Source organism: Oncorhynchus masou, chromosome 1 (assembly GCF_036934945.1).
Source record: "Oncorhynchus masou masou isolate Uvic2021 chromosome 1, UVic_Omas_1.1, whole genome shotgun sequence".
Lineage (NCBI taxonomy): Eukaryota > Metazoa > Chordata > Actinopteri > Salmoniformes > Salmonidae > Oncorhynchus > Oncorhynchus masou.
In genome coordinates, this window is record NC_088212.1 from 8633687 (window position 1) to 8656446 (window position 22760).

Genomic DNA, 22760 nt, shown 5'->3' on the forward strand with positions numbered 1-22760 from the left:
TCCTTGTACTGTGGATTTGTTTGCATGCCTATACATGTCTCTCTCTCTGTGTGCGTGTGTGTGTGTGTGTGTGTGTGTGTGTGTGTGTGTGTGTGTGTGTGTGTGTGTGTGTGTGTGTGTGTGTGTGTGTGTGTGTGGGTGCGCGAGTGCGTGCGTGTGTATTCATTTTGGGGGGAGCATGAGTATCTGTGGACTAGGGAATGTTTGATGTTGTGTATGATACAATTCCATGCTACTCCCATCTACAGTGGAGTGTGACACACTTTGGTGGAACTGTGTGGTGAATCTAGACAGGTCTAGCCAGGTTTAGCCAGGTCTATCCAGGTTTAGCCAGGTTTAGCCAGGTCTAGCCAGGTTTAGCCAAGTTTAGCCAGGTCTAGCCAGGTTTAGCCAGGTCTAGCCAGGTTTAGCCAGGTCTATCCAGGTCTAGCCAGGTTAAGCCAGGTTTAGCCAGGTCTATCCAGGTCTATCCAGGTCTAGCCAGGTTTAGCCAGGTTTAGCCAGGTCTATCCAGGTCTATCCAGGTTTAGCCAGGTCTATCCAGGTCTAGCCAGGTTTAGCCAGGTTTAGCCAGGTCTATCCAGGTTTGGCCAGGTTTAGCCAGGTCTAGCCAGGTCTATACAGGTTTAGCCAGGTCTATCCAGGTTTAGCCAGGTCTATCCAGGTCTAGCCAGGTCTAGCCAGGTCTATCCAGGTTTGGCCAGGTTTAGCCAGGGGATACAGAATGCTTTCTCATCAGTCAGGTATGTTGACTTAATAACAACAAAATAAATCATAACGGATCTGTGTTTGTCTGGATATCTGCCCTTTATCTTCGTGCGAGATAATTCTCATTACAATTGTATCAGCTAAGACTTTCATTTCCATGCAACAGCAGAGATAAACAAATGTAACAGAACAGTCTTTTTCTTTTTCAACGTTGGTGTGTCCCTCCCTGTATGATTGACAGATACATGTGAGTGGTACTCTGTCCCAGTGCATGTTGGGTGGGTGTGTGTGTATGCATCAGCCCCACCTTGGTAACGGAATTGGCATTTAAACACATTATGTGTGTATCCATGGAGCTGGTAATGGCTAGTTAAAAATGCTAATTGAAAACTGCACCACCTTTTACAAACACATTATGTGACACAACAGCAACTCGTGTAGTTTCACATTATACTAATAGTTTAATAAATACATCAAACGGATCACACTGCTGCATGCTCATGTGACCATATACAGACAGACAGACAGACAGACAGACAGGCAGGCAGGCAGGCAGGCAGGCAGGCAGACAGACACACAGATACAGACAGGCGGACAGACAAGTGGACAGACAGACAGACAGGTGGACAGACAAGTGGACAGACAGACAGACAGGTGGACAGACAAGTACAGACAGGTGGACAGACAGACAGGTGGACAGACAAGTGGACAGACAGATACAGACAGGCGGACAGACAGACAGATACAGACAAGTGGACAGACAGATACAGACAAGTGGACAGACAGACAGACAGGTGGACAGACAGACAGTGTCACTTTCTGTAATTCAATTGTGTAATAAAACCCTCAGTGAGCATGTGATATGTCTCTGTTTTTATGTGGCTTTGATTTGAATCCAATGTAAGTGTTAATATAGCTAACCAACTAAAGCAGGTGCTGACTGCCTGTCCCAGAGAGAGAGAGCGGTCTGGAGACGGGTTGTCTCCTCATTATCTTCACTTTCAGCGGTTTAGATTTCAATACAGAGCCCCTTTTGTTTATTCAAGCTGTTTTGATGCTCACCATTGTCCCCCTTAGTGTGGCAACACTGAGTCCCGGCACACACACACATGTACACACACACACACGTACACACACACACACTGCGTGGGCGTGCTGATGAGTCTTGTTTGTGATTGGGATTTAGAACGTTGGAGGAAGAGAATTATCCGGAGGTTTTGTGAGTGCAGTGACCTCTTTCGGGTACAGTGTTTTTGCCAGAGAAGACAGGACATGGAGCGACACTCAGTACCCATCACCCACTCCAAGAACCACTGTTTCAAGGCTCACTGTTTTGCTTTTTTTGGGTAATTTGTTGAAACCATACTAAGCCTCTTATTGAAGTGCAAAAGAGAAGATCCTCATTGGTACTTTCAAATCTCACTTTTTTTTTTGCCAAATTCCCATGGTGAACAGAATGTCAGAACGTAGGACAGCTGGACCATTCATTGTGGCTCAGCTCACCGCTCAAAGCATACCACACTACACAAACACACACAACCCCACACCCCCCTCAAACCCCACCCCACACACACACACACACGCGAAGGGAATACCCCGTGGGTATGTTTCTTGTGAAACATTATCCCACCACATACACTCACACACAAAGGAAACCCCTAGACCCCCCCGTCCGTCCCGTCCCGTCCGTCCGTCCACCGCGTCCTATCAGAAGCTGAAATGACGACACGACAGCTCACGACATGGAACTAAATCCATTTATTTCCTTGGTATTATTACCTAAGAGTAGGTTCAGGTTTCCTCACCCTGAAACTACCAGTCTATGTCAGAATGACCTGGAATCCATGGTTCAGCTATCTTTAATCAATCATGACAAACCACAGCTAACTTTACTCATCAGTGGTTACTTACTCCTGAATTCCCTTTTCGGGGGAAATGTGTGATCTAAAAGTGCATGTGATTAGTGCATGTGATGACAATGGTTTATAAGGCAATATGGCATATACACATTTTTTTTTTTTTTTTACTGATCATGTCAAAAATAAATCAATGTACAAAAGCAAAGAGAATATCATTGGGGCCAGTAACGGTCGCTGGTTCGAATCCCTGAGATGACTAGGTGAAAGATATGTCGATGTGCCCTTGAACAAAGCACTTAAACCTAATTGCTCATTGTAAGTCACTCTGGATAAGAACGTTTGCTAAATTACTAAAACGTTAATGTAAATGCACCACTGGCAGGACTCTTTTAGTAATTTAGCAAACGTTCTTATCCAGAGTGACTTACATTGAGCAATTTGCTTTAAGTGCTTTGTTCAAGGGCACATCGACATATCTGCAGGACTCTTTTTTCTAATTTGCTCATTGTTAACATCTCTAAAACACAGAGCTCATGGGAACATTATCTTTTATGCATTGCACCTCTGCTGGCTACGTTCTTGACTGGCATCCGCCTAGAACTTGAACCCTGGACTCCAATGTATTGCTGCAGTTGTCTTGTAAAACATTCTGTCTTACGCTACGACGACGAAAGAGAGTAACATGACTGGTCTCTTTCATTTCCAAGGAACCAACGTTATTTTGTGGAAATGTTTCTGGTTGTACCACATGACAGAGGTCACGAGAGAGGAAGAAAGAATTGTCAATGAAGAATATTAGAGGAGAAACCGTCCACAGGTCTAATTATAGACTCTTTGGTTTGTTGGTGTGTAGAGCAAAATGTAATCGGCTATGAATAGAAAAGAGAGCGAGGTCAGCGCTCAGTATCTGCAGTTGAATAGAGGGACATCTAACCGTCAGATGGAATAGAGGAGGAACATCTAACGGTCAGATGGAATAGAGGAGGGACATCTAACCGTCAGATGGAATAGAGGAGGAACATTAACGATCAGATGGAATAGAGGAGGAACGTCTAACCGTCAGATGGAATAGAGGAGGAACATCTAACGGTCAGATGGAATAGAGGAGGAACGTCTAACCGTCAGATGGAATAGAGGAGGAACATCTAACGGTCAGATGGAATAGAGGAGGAACGTCTAACGGTCAGATGGAATAGAGGAGGAACGTCTAACGGTCAGATGGAATAGAGAAGGAACATCTAACCGTCAGATGGAATAGAGGAGGAACATCTAACCGTCAGATGGAATAGAGAAGGAACATCTAACGGTCAGATGGAATAGAGGAGGAACGTCTAACGGTCAGATGGAATAGAGGAGGAACGTCTAACCGTCAGATGGAATAGAGAAGGAACATCTAACGGTCAGATGGAATAGAGGAGGAACATCTAACCGTCAGATGGAATAGAGGAGGAATGTCTAACCGTCAGATGGAATAGAGAAGGAACATCTAACGGTCAGATGGAATAGAGGAGGAACATTAACGGTCAGATGGAATAGAGGAGGAACGTCTAACCGTCAGATGGAATAGAGGAGGAACATTAACGGTCAGATGGAATAGAGGAGGAACGTCTAACCGTCAGATGGAATAGAGGAGGAACGTCTAACCGTCAGATGGAATAGAGGAGGAACATTAACGGTCAGATGGAATAGAGGAGGAACGTTTAACCGTCAGATGGAATAGAGGAGGAACGTCTAATGGTCATATGGAATAGAGGAGGAACATCTAACGGTCAGATGGAATAGAGGAGGAACATTAACGGTCAGATGGAATAGAGGAGGAACATCTAACGGTCAGATGGAATAGAGGAGGAACATCTAACGGTCATATGGAATAGAGGAGGAACGTCTAACGGTCATATGGAATAGAGGAGGAACATCTAACCGTCAGATGGAATAGAGAAGGAACATCTAACGGTCAGATGGAATAGAGGAGGAACGTCTAACCGTCAGATGGAATAGAGGAGGAACATTAACGGTCAGATGGAATAGAGGAGGAACATCTAACGGTCAGATGGAATAGAGGAGGAACGTCTAACCGTCAGATGGAATAGAGGAGGAACATTAACGGTCAGATGGAATAGAGGAGGAACATCTAACCGTCAGATGGAATAGAGGAGGAACGTCTAACGGTCATATGGAATAGAGGAGGAACGTCTAACGGTCAGATGGAATAGAGGAGGAACGTCTAACGGTCAGATGGAATAGAGGAGGAACGTCTAACGGTCAGATGGAATAGAGGAGGAACGTCTAACCGTCAAATGGAATAGAGGAGGAACGTCTAACCGTCAGATGGAATAGAGGAGGAACGTCTAACCGTCAGATGGAATAGAGGAGGAACGTCTAACGGTCAGATGGAATAGAGGAGGAACATTAACGGTCAGATGGAATAGAGGAGGAACGTCTAACGGTCATATGGAATAGAGGAGGAACGTCTAACGGTCATATGGAATAGAGGAGGAACGTCTAACGGTCAGATGGAATAGAGGAGGAACATTAACGGTCATATGGAATAGAGGAGGAACGTCTAACGGTCATATGGAATAGAGGAGGAACGTCTAACGGTCAGATGGAATAGAGGAGGAACGTCTAACGGTCATATGGAATAGAGGAGGAACGTCTAACGGTCAGATGGAATAGAGGAGGAACGTCTAACGGTCAGATGGAATAGAGGAGGAACGTCTAACGGTCAGATGGAATAGAGGAGGAACGTCTAACGGTCAGATGGAATAGAGGAGGAACGTCTAACGGTCAGATGGAATAGAGGAGGAACGTCTAACGGTCATATGGAATAGAGGAGGAACATCTAACCGTCAGATGGAATAGAGGAGGAACGTCTAACCGTCAGATGGAATAGAGGAGGAACGTCTAACGGTCAGATGGAATAGAGGAGGAACGTCTAACCGTCAGATGGAATAGAGGAGATACGTTAATGGTCAGATGGAACCGTCAGATGGAATAGAGGAGGAACGTCTAACGGTCAGATGGAATGGAGGAACGTCTAACGGTCAGATGGAATAGAGGAGGAACGTCTAACGGTCAGATGGAATAGAGGAGGAACATCTAACCGTCAGATGGAATAGAGGAGGAACGTCTAACGGTCAGATGGAATAGAGGAGGAACGTCTAACGGTCAGATGGAATAGAGGAGGAACATCTAACCGTCAGATGGAATAGAGGAGGAACGTCTAACGGTCAGATGGAATAGAGGAGGAACGTCTAACGGTCAGATGGAATAGAGGAGGAACGTCTAACGGTCAGATGGAATAGAGGAGGAACGTCTAACGGTCATATGGAATAGAGGAGGAACGTCTAACCGTCAGATGGAATAGAGGAGGAACGTCTAACGGTCATATGGAATAGAGGAGGAACGTCTAACCGTCAGATGGAATAGAGGAGGAACGTCTAACGGTCAGATGGAATAGAGGAGGAACGTCTAACGGTCAGATGGAATAGAGGAGGAACGTCTAACGGTCATATGGAATAGAGGAGGAACGTCTAACGGTCAGATGGAATAGAGGAGGAACGTCTAACGGTCAGATGGAATAGAGGAGGAACGTCTAACCGTCATATGGAATAGAGGAGGAACGTCTAACGGTCAGATGGAATAGAGGAGGAACGTCTAACGGTCAGATGGAATAGAGGAGGAACGTCTAACGGTCAGATGGAATAGAGGAGGAACGTCTAACGGTCAGATGGAATAGAGGAGGAACATCTAACCGTCAGATGGAATAGAGGAGGAACGTCTAACGGTCAGATGGAATAGAGGAGGAACGTCTAACGGTCAGATGGAATAGAGGAGGAACGTCTAACGGTCATATGGAATAGAGGAGGAACGTCTAACCGTCAGATGGAATAGAGGAGGAACGTCTAACCGTCAGATGGAATAGAGGAGGAACGTCTAACGGTCAGATGGAATAGAGGAGGAACGTCTAACGGTCAGATGGAATAGAGGAGGAACGTCTAACGGTCATATGGAATAGAGAAGGAACGTCTAACCGTAGAGGAGGAACGTCTAAGATGGAATAGAGGAGGAACGTCTAACGGTCAGATGGAATAGAGGAGGAACGTCTAACGGTCATATGGAATAGAGGAGGAACGTCTAACGGTCAGATGGAATAGAGGAGGAACGTCTAACGGTCAGATGGAATAGAGGAGGAACGTCTAACCGTCATATGGAATAGAGGAGGAACGTCTAACGGTCAGATGGAATAGAGGAGGAACGTCTAACGGTCAGATGGAATAGAGGAGGAACGTCTAACGGTCATATGGAATAGAGGAGGAACGTCTAACGGTCAGATGGAATAGAGGAGGAACGTCTAACGGTCAGATGTAATACATTTTCCTGCATTTCACAGCACAGACCGTGTGGACTTTGCTCTTTTTCTATTCATTGAAGGGAGTCTCGAGTTCATTTTTTTTATTTTTTACTTGGGTCGATTGATAACTGGATATTCCCATGCGAGGGCCAACTTCCTGTATTACAAAAACCCAAATCCACTGCTTTACACTTCCTGCTTTGTCATGCTTCCTCTGACCCCTCCCTCCCCCAGATATTTCTCAATCTCTTAGGTTCCCATTACGAATCTTAATATCAAGCCACTGCAGTTTAGGTCATTGTTTTCATTGACCTTACTTGCCCCCTCTGTCCACTGGTGAACTGTCCATCAGTAGCCAGATGAGCACAACTTTGTTTGAGGCTCTGTACTTTTCCATGACACATGAGCACCATGCATCTGCTCGAGTGAAACACATCAGTCCACTGTTCAATGCTGTGACGCCATCTGGTGGAGACCACAGAGAAAGACCAAGCTGACACTCGCTAATTACTATCCCTTATTAGAAGTGCTAGTTCATTGTTATCACAGTGAATATAAAATATATTATACAACCAAATCTCACTGACACATCTAAGCCAATCTAACATCAATGAAACTTCACATATGTACTCTGATCGACAAACACAATGGGCACCAAATCAATGTTGACTTTATTTCAAGTTTAGGAAATGCAAATCATTTGCCAGAGCAACATTTGACAAATGTATAGCCAACGTATGTAACATATAATATGATTAAAAAAAAGACAATCCTAAAACCTTGATATGTGTGAAAGCGTAAACTGTAGAAAAATGTGACAATTGTGAGTCGACAGTATTTGTTAATCTGCCTGTTTGATTCGACGTCTCTATCAGCTGGATAATGTCCATGCAACCAAGATGGCTTTTCCTAAAAAAAAAAAAAAAAAAGACCAAGTAAAAAAAAAAAATATATATATATGAGTAATTGGTATAAGCAAACATACTAATTCCACATTTCAATCTTCAACCTCTTGCCACGTTGATACTCTTGATGTTGGGTGGGGTGGATGTATCTCCAAATCTCCTAGCCCTGACTGTTTCACACAGTGATACCGCAGTGTCTTACTCAAAAAAGGTAACTGTGTATTTGCATAGCCAGACGCTATCGATTTGCATTGAAGTAGGTGGAGTGCGTTTACTGTGGGTGGAAACCTGGAGAGGACAGCAGGGCTATTATATTATGAACATGTATCACATGACCGTCTGTCTATAAACAACAACAAAAAACACATAGGGAAATGTGGTTCTCTTGTACGACGTGCATCATAGTTGTACACAAATTCAGCATACAGACACACAACTGCTAAGAAATAGATACACTTTATAAAAATAAATAAAATGTTTTAAAAAAAAAGGTACTGAAAACTGCGACAGTAGATGGTAGAAGCCGGGTAACAATAACGCATCTCTCCGAGGTCCATCAGGTGCACTGTAGCGAGCGTCCACTTCCTTAGCTCCAGTCGGATGATATTGTTATAGCTGTTTATATGCAAGGAGGAAGATTATGACACAAGTAAGCACCACCATCATCATCACCACTGACACCAGGAGGGAGGCTCTGCATCCTGGTCTACGACACAGTCTCAGCAGTGCCCCGAGCCGTCGCCTCCGCCCCCCCTCTACGTCCCCGCTGTCTCCTGTGGGGCTAGGCAGCCCCACATCCAGAGAGTGACTAATAGAACGCAGCGAGTTCAGAGGCGGGGGTGCGTCGGTGGTCCTCTTCACCTGCAGCTTGCCCTTGTTGCGGTTGAAGCGGATGCTGTAGACTCGCTGCATGGCCGCGGGGAGGTAAGAGAGCACGGCTCGGTCCGTGGTCAGCTTGGGCAACCCCAGGTCGGGTAGCGGCGTGTGGCCCCGGCACAACGGGCACTGGATGGAGTCCGGCTTGGCTGACTTGACATTCATACGGGCCAGGCACTCCAGGCAGAAGGTGTGATTGCACTGGAGCATCTTGGGAGTGCGGAAGACATTGTTGAACTGGCTGAAGCAGATGGCACATTCCAGGTCTGGGGCGCCCTCGGCAAGGGGGGGCTGGAAACCGAGCTGTGGCTCCTGGTAGGGGTCCATGGCTGGGACCGGTGGGCAGCAATAGGAGGTCAGAGGAGACCTCGGGAATCAACAGGAATGTAGGAGGTCAACTGCCATGGACATGAGACCACTGGGAACCTGAGGAGGACAACATTGAGGTGATGATGCACCTGTAACATGGTACCTCTTACCCAGGGGTGTATTCATTAGTGCACGCACACGTTTTGCAATGAAAAATGTTTTTGCAATAAAAACGATGCATTTGTTATTGGACAAGTTCAGGTTAGCCCCTCCCCGTTTTGGGTCCTAGTGAATACAACCCAGGGAAGTAAGGTAATGTCAACATAGAAATGCTATGATAATGAAGGAAACTTCTCCTATTCTATCTGTAGATAGGAGGCTGTGTTACACAAGAGGGGGTAGCAGCAGCTGATCAGTCATCACATTTCTTATTGGTATAAGAAATGTGGTGGAAACTTCCACTAGGCCATACTCGCACTAGGCCCAGTAAGGGGGGGGGGGTCAATGGAATGCAGACCGTTCCATTGACAAGACCGCCGCACATTCAACAAATCTGATCTAAAAAAAATAAATAAAAAAAAAGTTGACATTTGTCAAATCTGTCATGATTGATGTATTGTAACAGGCCCACAATATGGTTATTAAAGTCGGATTTGGATAGAACATTTAGAAGTTGTCCCTTTTCGGGTTTAGAAGTAGTGACTGCTAAATGCTAACTCCCGTTCGTATAATCTGGTTAGCGTAGCTAGCATACAGGAAATCGGTGGTGGTAGCCAACGTCGTGTTTAACTGCACCGCAGTTGATTGGTTAAGATTCCATGAACATGTGTTGGGGTTGACATCCATACAAGCATTATGCCCCGATTTTAACCTCAACATAGTGAAACGTGACCCGAGTTTAGACCGTCGTGAGAAAGGTTAGTTTTACCCTACTGATGATGTGCTGTTGCAGTAGTTTGGGGAACACATTTTGCTGCGGGGGGGCAATGAAGAGATTTGAGAACTTTCCCCACGTGTTTCCATGGCATTTCCATTGTTTTGGTCGAGTTTGATTGACCTCGTTGCCGCATCTACACCTCCACTAATCCAACACTTCTAGATTGTGGGAAGGAACCGAATGTGTCACTCACTCAGAAAAACGTTTTTTTTATTTTATTGAGGGAGCCATGTAGAAATGGGGAGCATCATTTATTTAAAATCTTTATGTTGACAGGGAGTCAAAGCTGAAACCAAGGTCTCTTTTCCAGATGAGCCCTGTTGGCACAGCCGGAAGAGGACTGGCCACCCCACATATGCTCTCTCTAATTCTCTTTCTTTTCTCTCTCAGAGGACCTGAGCCCTAGGACCATGCCCCAGGACTACCTGACATGATGACTCCTTGCTGTCCCCAGTCCACCTGGCCGTGCTGCTGCTCCAGTTTCAACTGTTCTATCTTATTATTATTCGACTATGCTGGTCATTTATGAACATTTGAACATCTTGGCCATGTTCTGTTATAATCTCCACCCGGCACAGCCAGAAGAGGACTGGCCAACCCTCATAGCCTGGTTCCTCTCTAGGTTTCTTCCTAGGTTTTGGCCTTTCTTGGGAGTTTTTCCTAACCACAGTGCTTCTACACCTGCATTGCTTGCTGTTTGGGGTTTTAGGCTGGGTTTCTGTACAGCACTTTGAGATATCAGCTGATGTACGAAGGGCTATATAAATACATTTGATTTGATTTGTTGAGCGCCACAATATATATTAAAATACAGGATACACATTAAACTAAACATCCATATTCACATTAAAATACACATTAGAGAGGCAACAATTCCTCAAACTGTTAAGTGCTTCATGGAGCAAAACGTTTAATTTAATGGAGCATTTTCTAAAATCAAACAAACGCCCTGCAACTAGTCGGTCTTCCAAGCTGAAACGTGTCGTCTTCCAAGTCGAGAATTGAGGAAGTATCGCCAAGTAAAGGTTCGTCAAATTCTCTGTGCTACGCTTACCTTCCTAATCAGCCAGCTGGAGGAGCATTAGTTATGGTCTGACTAGGCAGATTTTAGCCAGCTGGAGGAGCATTAGTTATGGTCTGACAAGCAGATTTTAGCCAGCTGGAGGAGCATTAGTTATGGCCTGACTAGGCAGATTTTTAACAGCTAGGTTCATCTGTGTCAAGGAAACCACCCCTCAGAATACTGTGTCAATAGTAGCCCTTGATCATGATTCCCAGTCCCATTGACATACCCATAGGAGTCATTGGATGAAGGCCGCTTCTGTGGGGGGAGGGGGGTTGCTAGGCCTGAACATTAACACACATCGCTTGCAGTGCGGTTTTAGATGCATAAGGACATCATGTTTTATCTCGGTGAAAAATAATTTCCAAAAAAAGGTTCAATTGATACACACCTTTATAGGGTTAGGGTTCCCACATGGCCAAATCTCCATGTTACAGCGCTTGTTTACGGAGAACAGAGTGGCCTACCTGTGCTAATTAGCTATCTGTGTCTCCGAACACCTGTGTGTAAACGGAAGATGCAAAGTGTTGTCACTGAAAATAACTGGCAGCTGCAACTGTTTTAAAACAGTGTCCAGTAAAGTGTGTATTTTGCATTTGTGAAATAAATTGATGTGATATGAAAGTAGATGACTTTGTTTCTAGACCTGTGCCGCAATTTAGAATCGATTCACGTTTAGATGGGAGTACTTGGGGCTGTTTTGGCTTCCAGAGCCAGTTCACCCTTTAAACAGAACGTGTAAGGTCCTTGGACTATAAGGACTAACATTAGGTTCCTTTAGTCTAATACTGAGCTGTGTCAATAGGTATTGTAATATGGCTTACCAATTTAACTGCAGACCTTACTGCAATCTCCTTGATTTAAAAAAAAAAATGCATGGAAGGTAAACAGGTTTAGGTGGTTTCATGTAAAGGATGCCCCACTCTCACATTTATGGGTCAAATTATGTAGTCATAGCAACACAGTTATTGTATGCAAAAGAGAAGGACAACTTTAGTTCCGCCATCTACCACTACACTAATCGAGGCTACTCGCTGACATTCAGTATGAACTAGTCTATCAACTTAAGAGAAACACATACAGAAAGGACTGATACATGTGTAGGCTACATCACCTGAGTGAGAAACACATTCAAGTTCATATTTCTTACAGATCAGGCAAGGCAACATACACCAATATGAAGTTTCCATAAACCCCCAAGAAAAAAAACCCTACTTACTGGTAAAATAGGTGAATGTGGATAACTTGCCGGAATGTAATCCGACCTACAAGAGGAAATATTAAGGCTGCATCCTTATTTGACAGCTGTAAGGAGGAGTGACGATCGATGGGCCTTTTGCCCTAAAAGCAGCAGAGGTGCCAAGAAGAAATACAAGCCTGCCGTTTTCACTTCTGAAAGTTAACCCCGAGTCCAACTTAAAAAAAAAAAAAATTGTTATGAACTATGGAATGAAAAACTACAGTTGAAGTAGTTACCATGTCGGTCATACAGTCGTGGTTAAAGTGTGATCTTGCCGGTGAAAGGCGAGCGCAGGCAGATCCCCTGGAGCAAGGTCATAGAGCGCGCTCCTCCAAACAAACTCTTGATCTTTAGGTTGTGATACTACTTTGCTTCAACTCAGCTCCTTTGCTCTCGGCTTTGGGTAAGTCAGTATTTGAATACTGTTACAATATGAGGAAACATGTTCGGGGTAGCTAGTCAAATGAGCGACTCGGAAATATTAGGCCTATCTGTGTAAACACACATGGCTCGGCGAGCGGGCGTCCGTGGGTAGTCATTTGGAAATGCACATACCTAATATAGGCGTCGTTGCACCTGTCGCGACTTTATGTAGATTAGTGAGTCGACCTCAAAACTCCACATAATACAGACTACTTATTATTTGTCTTGGAAATAAAATGAAAACGTGTCTTGTCTGTCATGGCTTATACAAATGCTGTAGGTAGATAGGCCCTATGGTATGAAGTCACTTGGCAGTACAGGGTTTTATATAAAACATTGGATTTCCCCAAAACCTTGCTTGGCGAAGACATTTGATAATTATTGTGAAATGTGAGTAGTAGACTTATCTAAAAAAAAAACGTTTAGGTGGCTGTTCATGTTTTTGAATATGTTTTATTGGTGACAGATGAGAACAGGAGAAATGTAAGGAGTAGATCGAGGGTGCATAGGGTAAAATTCAACCTGGAGCCCCCCCCCCACTAAGGACTCAGAGATTGAAGCATTGTTATTCCACTGGTGAGATTAGTGAATGTGTTGGCATTGGTAAAACACAAGACTAACATACAGTAACAATCAGATTTATTAGATCAAACATAAAGACCAACAGACAGAGCTAACACAACGGGACCCACACACCCCTTCTCTTATTCTAGTCAAATATGGCTTGCATCCCAAATTACACCCTATTCCCTGTTTAGTGCAACAACTTTTAAACAGGGCCCATAGGGCTCTGGTCCAAAGTAGTGCACTATATAGGGTATAGGGTCCCATTTGTGACGCAGACATAGGAGACAAAGGGACGGTTAGATTCCAACCAAGAGCATCATTGATTATTACACAGAACAGTGGCATCTCACGTGTGTGGCTCCTCACCATGCCACTCATGGTTGACACTGATGCAATGTTTGTATGCATACTGAACAAAAATATAAACACAACAATTTTAAAAGATTTTTACTGAGTTACAGTTCATATAAGGAAATCAGTCAATTGAAATACATTCCTTTGGCTCTAATCTATGGATTTCATATGACACTGGGTGGGGGTGCAGACATGGGTGGGCTTGGGAGAGCATAGGCCCACCCACTGGGGAGCCAGGCCAGCCAATCAGGCCCACCCACTGGGGAGCCAGGCCAGCCAATCAGAATGAATTCCCCCTCCCCACAAAAGGGCTTTATTACAGACAGAAATGATGCCGCAGGTGATGAAGCTGGGTGTGGAGGTCGTGGTTACACGTGGTCTGCCGTTGTGAGGCCGGTTAGACATACTTCCAATTGCTCTAAGATGATGTTGGAGGGGGCTTATGGTAGAGAAATTGACTTTCAATTCTTTGGCAACAGCTCTGGTGGACATTCCTGCAGTCAGCATGCCAATTGCACGCTCCCTCAAACCTTGATATCTGTAGCATTGTGTTACAAAACTGCCCATTTTAGAGTGGCCTTATATTGTCCCCAGCACAAGGTGCTGCTGTGTAATAATTGTGCGGTTGAAATCAGCTTCTTGATATGCCACACCTGTCAGGTGGATGGATTATCTTGACAAAAGGATAAAATATTCACGAACAGGAACGTAAAAACAAATTTGTTCACAACATTTTTGAGAAATAAGCATTTTGTTCATTTGGAACATTTCTGGGATATTCTTTTATTTCAGCTGGTGAAAACATGGGACCACCACTTTACATGTTGCTCTTTATATTTTTTCATTCAGTGTATGTTTGTATGACACCAACAGGTTCCTGAACAGCTTCTATCCCTAAGCCGTAAGACTGTTAAATAGCTAACAAAATGGCCACATGGTCTTTGAGTTGACCTGTGTATTTTATTTTTTTTGCACAAGACTCTATGCACACCCACAGGACTCTACAGTCACGTACACACACACACACACACCCCCGCATACAATCATTATTGACGCTGCTGCTACACTGTTTATCATATATCCCGATGCCTAGTCACCTTACCCCTATACATATCTACCTCTCACTCCAGTATTCCTGCATATTGTTAATATGGTATTGGAACTGACCCTGTATATACAGTGGGGCAAAAAAGTATTTAGTCAGCCACCAATTGTGCAAGTTCTCCCACTTAAAAAGATGAGTCCTGTAATTTATCATAGGTACACTTCAACTATGACAGACAAAATGAGAAGAAAAAAAATCCAGAAAATCACATTGTAGGATTTGTAATGAATTTATTTGCAAATTATGGTGGAAAAATAAGTATTTGGTCAATAACAAAAGTTTCTCAATACTTTTATATACCCTTTGTTGGCAATGACAGAGGTCAAACGTTTTCTGTAAGTCTTCACAAGGTTTTCACACACTGTTGCTGGTATTTTGGCCCATTCCTCCATGCAGACCTCCTCTAGAGCAGTGATATTTTGGGGCTGTTGCTGGGCAACACAGACTTTCAACTCCTTCCAAAGATTTTCTATGGGGTTGAGATCTGGAGACTGGCTAGGCCACTCCAGGACCTTAATGCTTCTTATGAAGCCACTCCTTCGTTGCCCGGGCGGTGTGTTTGGGATCATTGTCATGCTGAAAGACCCAGCCACGTTTCATCTTCAGTGCCCTTGCTGATGGAAGGAGGTTTTCACTCAAAATCTCACGATACATAGCCCCATTCATTCTTTCCTTTACACGGATCAGTCGTCCTGGTCCCTTTGCAGAAAAACAGCCCCAAAGCATGATGTTTCCACCCCAATGTTTCACAGTAGGTATGGTGTTCTTTGGATACAAATCAGCATTCTTTGTTCTCCAAACACTACGAGTTGAGTTTACCAAAAAGTTATATTTTGGTTTCATCTGACCATATGACATTCTCCCAATCTTCTTCTGGATCATCCAAATGCTCTCTAGCAAACTTCAGACGGGCCTGGACATGTACTGGCTTAACCAGGGGGACACGTCTGGCACTGCAGGATTTGAGTCCCTGGCGGCGTAGTGTGTTACTGATGGTAGGCTTTGTTACTTTGGTTCCAGCTCTCTGCAGGTCATTCACTAGGTGTTTTTGCTCACCGTTCTTGTGATCATTTTAACCCCACGGGGTGAGATCTTGCGTGGAGCCCCAGATCGAGGGAGATGATCAGTGGTCTTGTATGTCTGGTCTTGTATGTCTTCCATTTCCTAATAATTGCTCCCACAGTTGATTTCTTCAAACCAAGCTGCTTACCTATTGCAGATTCAGTTTTCCCAGCCTGGTGCAGGTCTACAATTTTGTTTCTGGTGTCCTTTGACAGCTCTTTGGTCTTGGCCATAGTGGATTTTGGAGTGTGACTGTTTGAGGTTGTGGACAGGTTGTGGACAGGTGTCTTTTATGCTGATAACAAGTTCAAACAGGTGCCATTAATACAGGTAATGAGTGGAGGACAGAGGAGCCTCTTAAAGAAGAAGTTACAGGTCTGTGAGACCCAGAAATCTTGCTTGTTTGTAGGTGACCAAATACTTATTTTCCACCATAATTTGCAAATAAATTCATTAAAAATCCTACAATGTGATTTTCTGGATTTTTTTCTCTCATTTTGTCTGTCATAGTCGAAGTGTACCTATGATGAAAATTACAGGCCTCTCATCTTTTAAGTGGGAGAACTTGCACAATTGGTGGCTGACTAAATACTTTTTTTGCCCCACTGTAGCTTCTTACTTTGTTCTTGTTATTTTCTATTTTTGTTCTACCTTGTGTTCTTTTTTTTGTGTGCTACATTTGGAGCTTGAAAGAAAAGGCATTTCACTGTACTTGTGCACATGACATTAAAACTTGAAACTGTATGGGATGTGTTCCCATCAGAATGTGTTAGCCATGTGACTGGCGAGTTAACTCCTGTAGCTAAAGCCCTTTCGTGATGTGTTGGTATAGTGTCTTCTCCGTGCCTATTCCAATTCCTCAGAGGTAACTATCTACAGCAGGGATTCCCAAACTGTTTTGACCCGCGATCCCACTTGGATATGAAAAATGTTTTCACGACCCCAATATAAAAAAAATAAATAAAAAAAAAATAAAGTTAAATCAACAGCCATGGTTAACTTTGTAAAATTTATGCTTTGACAGTCTATTACAAATCAGTCTGGCAGTACTTTTGACAGTATTTCAATCTGAAGGGCATATGTTTTGAAATGCATTGGGAAGTTCAGAAGATCATCAGCCAATGATTTTATACTGTATGTTTTTCTGTGAAGAAAGTTACATCGTCATTGATGTTATTTCTCCCCCCCCCCAGTGCTTGGTCTTGTCCACGCTGTTCTAATGAGTTCTGCTTGTGGGCATTGCAGAAGGGAAGACACACGTGTTCCTTAGAGTCTTATCAATCAGTGATGGGGGGGGGGGTCATAATATTTTGTAGCTTAAACCATTTGAAAGATGGAGCCACATTTGTAGGAAGAAAACCGAACCGCTCTGTTTATTACAACCGTATCTAGCGACTACCGGAGGTTACTGATGTAATCCCGCCTCTATTAACCAAGCGCAAATGTAACATTTTATTTCAGAGTTTCTCTCGAGACCCCTATTTTCAAAACTGGTGACCCCATTAGGGGGTCGCGACCCCTCGTTTGGCAAACGCTGACCTACAGTGTGGCAGTATCTCAGTCAGTTTAATACAAATAGATTGCATTCCATAAGTTCCAATTTTTGCCAGCGTAATAACGGAGTATGTCACAGAAGTCGAGTATCACAACCTGGGTCGACATTCGCACTGCCGAGTTGCGCTGTAGCTCAGTTGGTAGAGTATGGCGCTTGCTACACCAGGATAGTGAGTTCGATTCCCGGCACCACTCATACGTAAAAAAATATATGCACGCATGACTAAGTCATCACTTTGGATAAAAGCAGCTGATAAAATGTGGTAAGTTTATTATATTATTAAAAATGGGGTCGTGAAGCCATTTCAAATAAACTGTCACTCTCCACCTGTAAAGTTTCACCCTCGTCCGGTCTGAAGGAGACACTTTATTAGAGTTTGGACACGACTGGGGTGTATTCATTAGTGCACACCGAAGCAAAATGCATTTTTGCAACTGAATATTTTGCAATGAACATTTGCTCTTATTGGACAAGTTCAGGATTAAGTCCCTTCACGTTTCAGGCCCGTTTGGTTCCTAGTGAATACACCCCTGCTCTAAACGATTCATGATTTATCTGCCCGCTCTATTTTATAGTGGTTACAGTTTTTCCTAAACTATCTGATTAATGATTCCACAATTGTCTACTTAAATTTGGCTAATTGTACGTGCTAAAGCTATCACTATCCACGTAGTCTCCAAACATCCAAAACATTTCTGTTGTCCCGAAGCAGTTGGGCCTCGCCTGATGCTCTGAGTACAATGTCTAGGGCTCGCCCTGATTTAGAATGACTCGCAGGGGTCTTCTCCCATCAGTTGACCCAGGGATGGTGTCTCCTGATCAGGTCCCTCTGACTTAAAGTGCCCCGCTGGCTTGGAGGTCTGTGTGGCCCACAGTGTAAGGGGGTTTCGGGTTACCGTGCCGGCACCGGTCCTGTGCCCTCATCAGAAGCGCGCCACCTCCTTTAGGTCCAGCCCATCCTTGTGATGGTGGAGTATGTGGAGCCCTGTGTTAAAGCTGGCACACAGCAGACTGCTGGAGTCACTTGGGGCCAAAGACACCAAAGGACCTGATCCATCCAGGGTCAGAGTGGTCAGACAGGCTTCAGAGAGAGAAAGAGTGACAAGGAAAATAGGAAAGAACCATGATGAGAAGATAGAGGCCATTTAGCTCACTAGGGTAGGGCATCGTAGGGCAGTGTTACCTGCAGTGTTTTGATCCCAGATTTTGACTGAGCAGTCATGAGAGGAGGACGCTACGAGCGCAGGGCCCCCGGGGCTGGAGGGCAAGAACACACAGCAAGCGGTGGTCTCGCGATGACCCCGGTACTCCACCACCTTACAGCCAGGCTGCCTGAGGTCCCAAAGCTACAAACACACACAGAAAACACATGAGTGGGTGTGGGATTCACACAGTAACAATGCTCCGTGGGGACAGGCTTCATTTAAATTCTCTACAGGAGTGTGTGAACTTGTACACTTCCCCCTCGTCAATTTAAAAAGAGGTGGACAGGTGTGAACAACATGGCGGACACTTCCTTCAGTCATTATTGCACCAAACCGATACCTTTCATTGGGGGGGGACACAAGTGCACAGTTCTGGAAGAGGGTAGAGAATTGGAAACCCAGACAGGGTTGAAGAGGGGGGGCTCACCGTAGCCTCACAGCCTTGGCCTCCGAAGCCATTGCTGCTGGACAGGAGGTGGTTACCGTTGGCGCTGATGTCACAGTGTGTCTGGATGTATTGCTTGGCTGGGAACGTGTTAGTGACCTGCCAGGTACGACTGTCCCACACCCTGCACAATTCAAAATGCATGTATCAACCTGGAGCACTGCATTCAGAGGCTGGTGGGAGGAGCTATAGGAGGACGGGCTCATTGTAATGGCTGGAATGGATTAAATGGAACGGTATCTTACACACTAAACATATGGAACATTCATTCCATTCCAGCCTATGCAATGAGCCCGTCCTCAAAGCTCCTCCCACTAGCCTCCTGACTGCATTACACACTAACACTGTTAGTGATCATACCCTGAGTGACTACCAACAGCATATAGCCTGGGGGCCAGTCTGTCGTCCTATAGCCTGGGGGCCAGTCTGTCGTCCTATAGCCTGGGGGCCAGTCTGTCGTCCTATAGCCTGGGGGCCAGTCTGTCGTCCTATAGCCTGGGGGCCAGTCTGTCGTCCTATAGCCTGGGGGCCAGTCTGTCGTCCTATAGCCTGGGCGCCAGTCTGTCGTCCTATAGCCTGGGGGCCAGTCTGTTACTGCTCTCTTCCAAACTCCTTATGGAATTGGTATTCAAAACATGTTTGGCATGACAATGAAGTAGGCAAAAGTATGGACAGATTTGGGACCAGGCTATAACAACTTACCTGATGGTTTTATCCTCGGATGTCTGAACAATGGAGCTGCTCTCAGGTACCCAGCACACATGAGTAACCTGAAAAAGAGTCCGGCTCTATACGAATGATCATACGGAATAATATTTACAATACTTATTTGTGTATGGAATAATATAACGTTTAGTAGTGTGCAAGATTGATCTACATTTTTTGTATGTTTTTAAATGCCAGGATGTCATACTCATTTCCCCCTTTTTCATATAGTGTGAATTCCTTAAAGGGATATTTTACTACAAAATAAATAAATATATATAGTTAATTAGTCCACTGTTGATATGATCCTAAAAATGTTGCACGTCAGCAGTAACATTTAAGAGCACTTTCAGTACACAGTAAAAAGTGAGATGGTGCAAACTATGCAAAACGCATCACCGAACTTTGTGATTTCACTTGAACATACTCATGAATTAAACTTCCTTTCCATTATGACGGTGCAACAGACGACACTTACTCAGTATGGATGAGCTGTAGTACGTTCATCATTTGTACTAGTATAACTTTTTACTAACCCGTGTTTCTAAATAGTATGCAGTACTGTTAGTGCCTAGTAAATACTTACAGTATGAAGTATGATAATTTGGACACAGGGTACGAGATCATCCTACCTTTTTATAAACCCTTTTTTAATAGTACCCTTAAATCAAGGGACAGAAGAGTCACGTACCAGGTTTCTGGAGACTGTGTTCTTATGCACACGCTCGCCAGACTCAATGTCCCAGAGGCACATGGAGTTGTCACGGGAACCAGTGCACAGCCTCGACCCATCTAACGAAAATACAAGTATGGTTTACACACACACACACACACACACACACACACACACACACACACACACACACACACACACACACACAGGTATTTATAATGGTGTTTGATAAGGTGTTAATTCAAGTGTTTGAGGGGTGAAGTTGTCCCTCGACGCTGATCTTGAAGGTTAAGTTAATGGTTAAGATTGGGGGAGGAGGGAAAATCTGATCCTAGATCTGCACCTAGGGGAAACTTCACCATGTTTCTACCTGGACTGACGGCCAGCCCGTTGACCACCAGCTCATGGCCACAGAACTCCTGGATGGGCTCGTCCCCCTGGTTGAGATCCCACATCATAACACTCTTGTCTCGAGACGCACTAAAGATCCAAGTGCTTCCAGGAAAACACTCCACCTGGGAAAGAGAGAGAGAGGAGGATACTCGATAATTAGATACATAATATCTACAAAAACACACATAAAAGGTATTGTGGCGAAACGTCGACGACAACATCTGTGCAGAGGTAAAATCGTGTGTGTGGGAGATGTATTTTTCTACTCTGTTATACTCCCAGCACCACAATTGATATCTATTCTAAAGACGACAAACACAATAATAAAACAACGGCAGGCAGGCATCCATTCAATAGCCACAGCCACATTGCACCCTCTTCTTCAACTACCTCAGAGTGCACTGGCTGTTTACCTTGGTAACCTCTCTATTGTGACCTTGGAATGACTGGCATAACTTCCCTCCTCTCCAGTCATACACAACCACTGCCTGGGGAGAGATGAAACAGATTAGCAGTCAGTTTCCTGTACTATATTGTCACTCGTAAAACATATGGATAAAACCTAGTCAATTTACTCACCATGTCACCTCCTCCAGACACACAGAGGTCTGAGGTCAGGTTGGTGACACAGTTGACGGCATCACGGTGGGCGGGTTCATACTGTATCACCTGACTAACAGCAGCATCCTCGCCATCGCCTTTGGTCGCCCTGCAGAGGAACAATACAATTGCACCTCAAGAATAGCCTTCAATGATCTATTAGGCCTATTTGAGGTATGTTATGGGATTGTTATAATCTGTACCAAGCACCGCACAGATTATCTGATCAATAAAACATCCGGAGTCTATCTTTAAATCAGGTTTAGGTATGGGGTCACTCAGCCTGTGTTGATGTTGCTGGCTGTCTTACCTGTACAGTTCAGAGCGCGACCTTCGGAACTTGCTCTGAAGTTTCCCCATGTTTGTGTCAGAACAACCTGGCTGTGGAAGCAAGCAGAGCTACCACCCAGGTCCCCAACCCATATGAGCAGATTAGGGTAGTGTTATTCTTCAACTGTCAACCACCTTCTGCTGAAATGTCAACCCAACACACAGATTAATACAACGTGCACCCACTCTGTCACTTGACACCGTTACAGTAGTCTACCTATTCAACTGTGTGATGATGTAAACACTCCATGAGCTAAATAAATAAATCGGGCGACAGACAGAAGGAAGCTTTATTCAGGAAGGAGGGTGAAATCCTATTATGATTACTGCCACATCGCATTAACCCAACAGACGACGACACTACTTCCATAGCTGTACCAGTGCTATTTGGACACACACCAGGCTAACGGTACTTTCAATGGTAAACAGATAGAAAACAGTGACTTGTCGAGCTAAAACAGGTGGTGGCAAGCCAGATCTATTTTTGCTTACCTGCCCAGCTGGGGTGCGTAATTGACTATGACTACTAAGCTAGCTAGCTGCTGGCTAGCTAGCTTGCTAACTTAATCTTGTTTTATCTCTCATGCCACGAGATGTGAATGAGCTAGCTAGTACTCGACGACGCATAATTGTGATAAAATAGACAACTTTACTCCCTTCTTCTGACAGATAAACTGTACTCCCGTTCCCGGTATTCGTAAACTTTCGCCGTAGATTGCCTCAAAAACCTATTTTTTTGCCGCGAACTCATCGCACTATTCACTTCCTAGCGACGCTTTCTCTGTTACCAGGCGAACTGAGGTCACCTGACACAGAGGGAGGAGCCACTTTGACAAAATAGCTTTCTAATCGTCCACTACCAAATAAAAGTTCGTGCTCTCATTTTATGTGATTTTTGGGCATTTAAACTAGTGGCGTGGCAAGGCCCATGTAAGATGATGTAACCCAATATTGCAAGCTTTTATGTTGCTAAAACTATTTTCCCTACATAAAGAAACAAACATTAGGATATATTAAAGCATTTTGGAAATATACACCTGTAAACACAGATACAAAAGGAGGAAATATCAACTATTCATATTTTCGATTAAT

At 44.3% G+C, this 22760-nt stretch overlaps 2 protein-coding genes across 4 annotated transcripts; both read right to left on the reverse strand.

Annotated features, from left to right (window-relative positions):
• Positions 1-7575: 7575 nt before the first annotated feature.
• On the reverse strand, positions 7576-12732 carry LOC135512731 (RING finger protein 223). Of its 2 annotated transcripts, none has more exons than XM_064935088.1 (2): positions 12488-12732; positions 7576-9128 (listed from the first exon to the last, which is right to left on the reverse strand). In XM_064935088.1, exon 2 carries the CDS (start codon positions 9027-9029, stop codon positions 8436-8438), a length of 594 nt encoding a protein of 197 aa, XP_064791160.1. In that variant the 5' UTR covers positions 9030-9128; positions 12488-12732; the 3' UTR covers positions 7576-8435. The 2 variants fall into 2 exon arrangements, with proteins under 2 accessions (XP_064791160.1, XP_064791245.1); XM_064935173.1 differs by lacking the exon at positions 12488-12732 and adding an exon at positions 12231-12481.
• Positions 12733-13117: 385 nt separating this feature from the next.
• Positions 13118-22445, reverse strand: wdr31 (WD repeat domain 31). Of its 2 annotated transcripts, none has more exons than XM_064935385.1 (10): positions 22161-22445; positions 21649-21737; positions 21318-21447; positions 21152-21226; positions 20716-20860; positions 20364-20464; positions 19670-19737; positions 18950-19091; positions 18501-18663; positions 13118-18398 (listed from the first exon to the last, which is right to left on the reverse strand). In XM_064935385.1, exons 2-10 carry the CDS (start codon positions 21696-21698, stop codon positions 18241-18243), a joined length of 1032 nt encoding a protein of 343 aa, XP_064791457.1. In that variant the 5' UTR covers positions 21699-21737; positions 22161-22445; the 3' UTR covers positions 13118-18240. The 2 variants fall into 2 exon arrangements, with proteins under 2 accessions (XP_064791457.1, XP_064791376.1); XM_064935304.1 differs by having other exon boundaries at positions 21649-21809.
• Between the last annotated feature and the right edge of the window lie 315 nt (positions 22446-22760).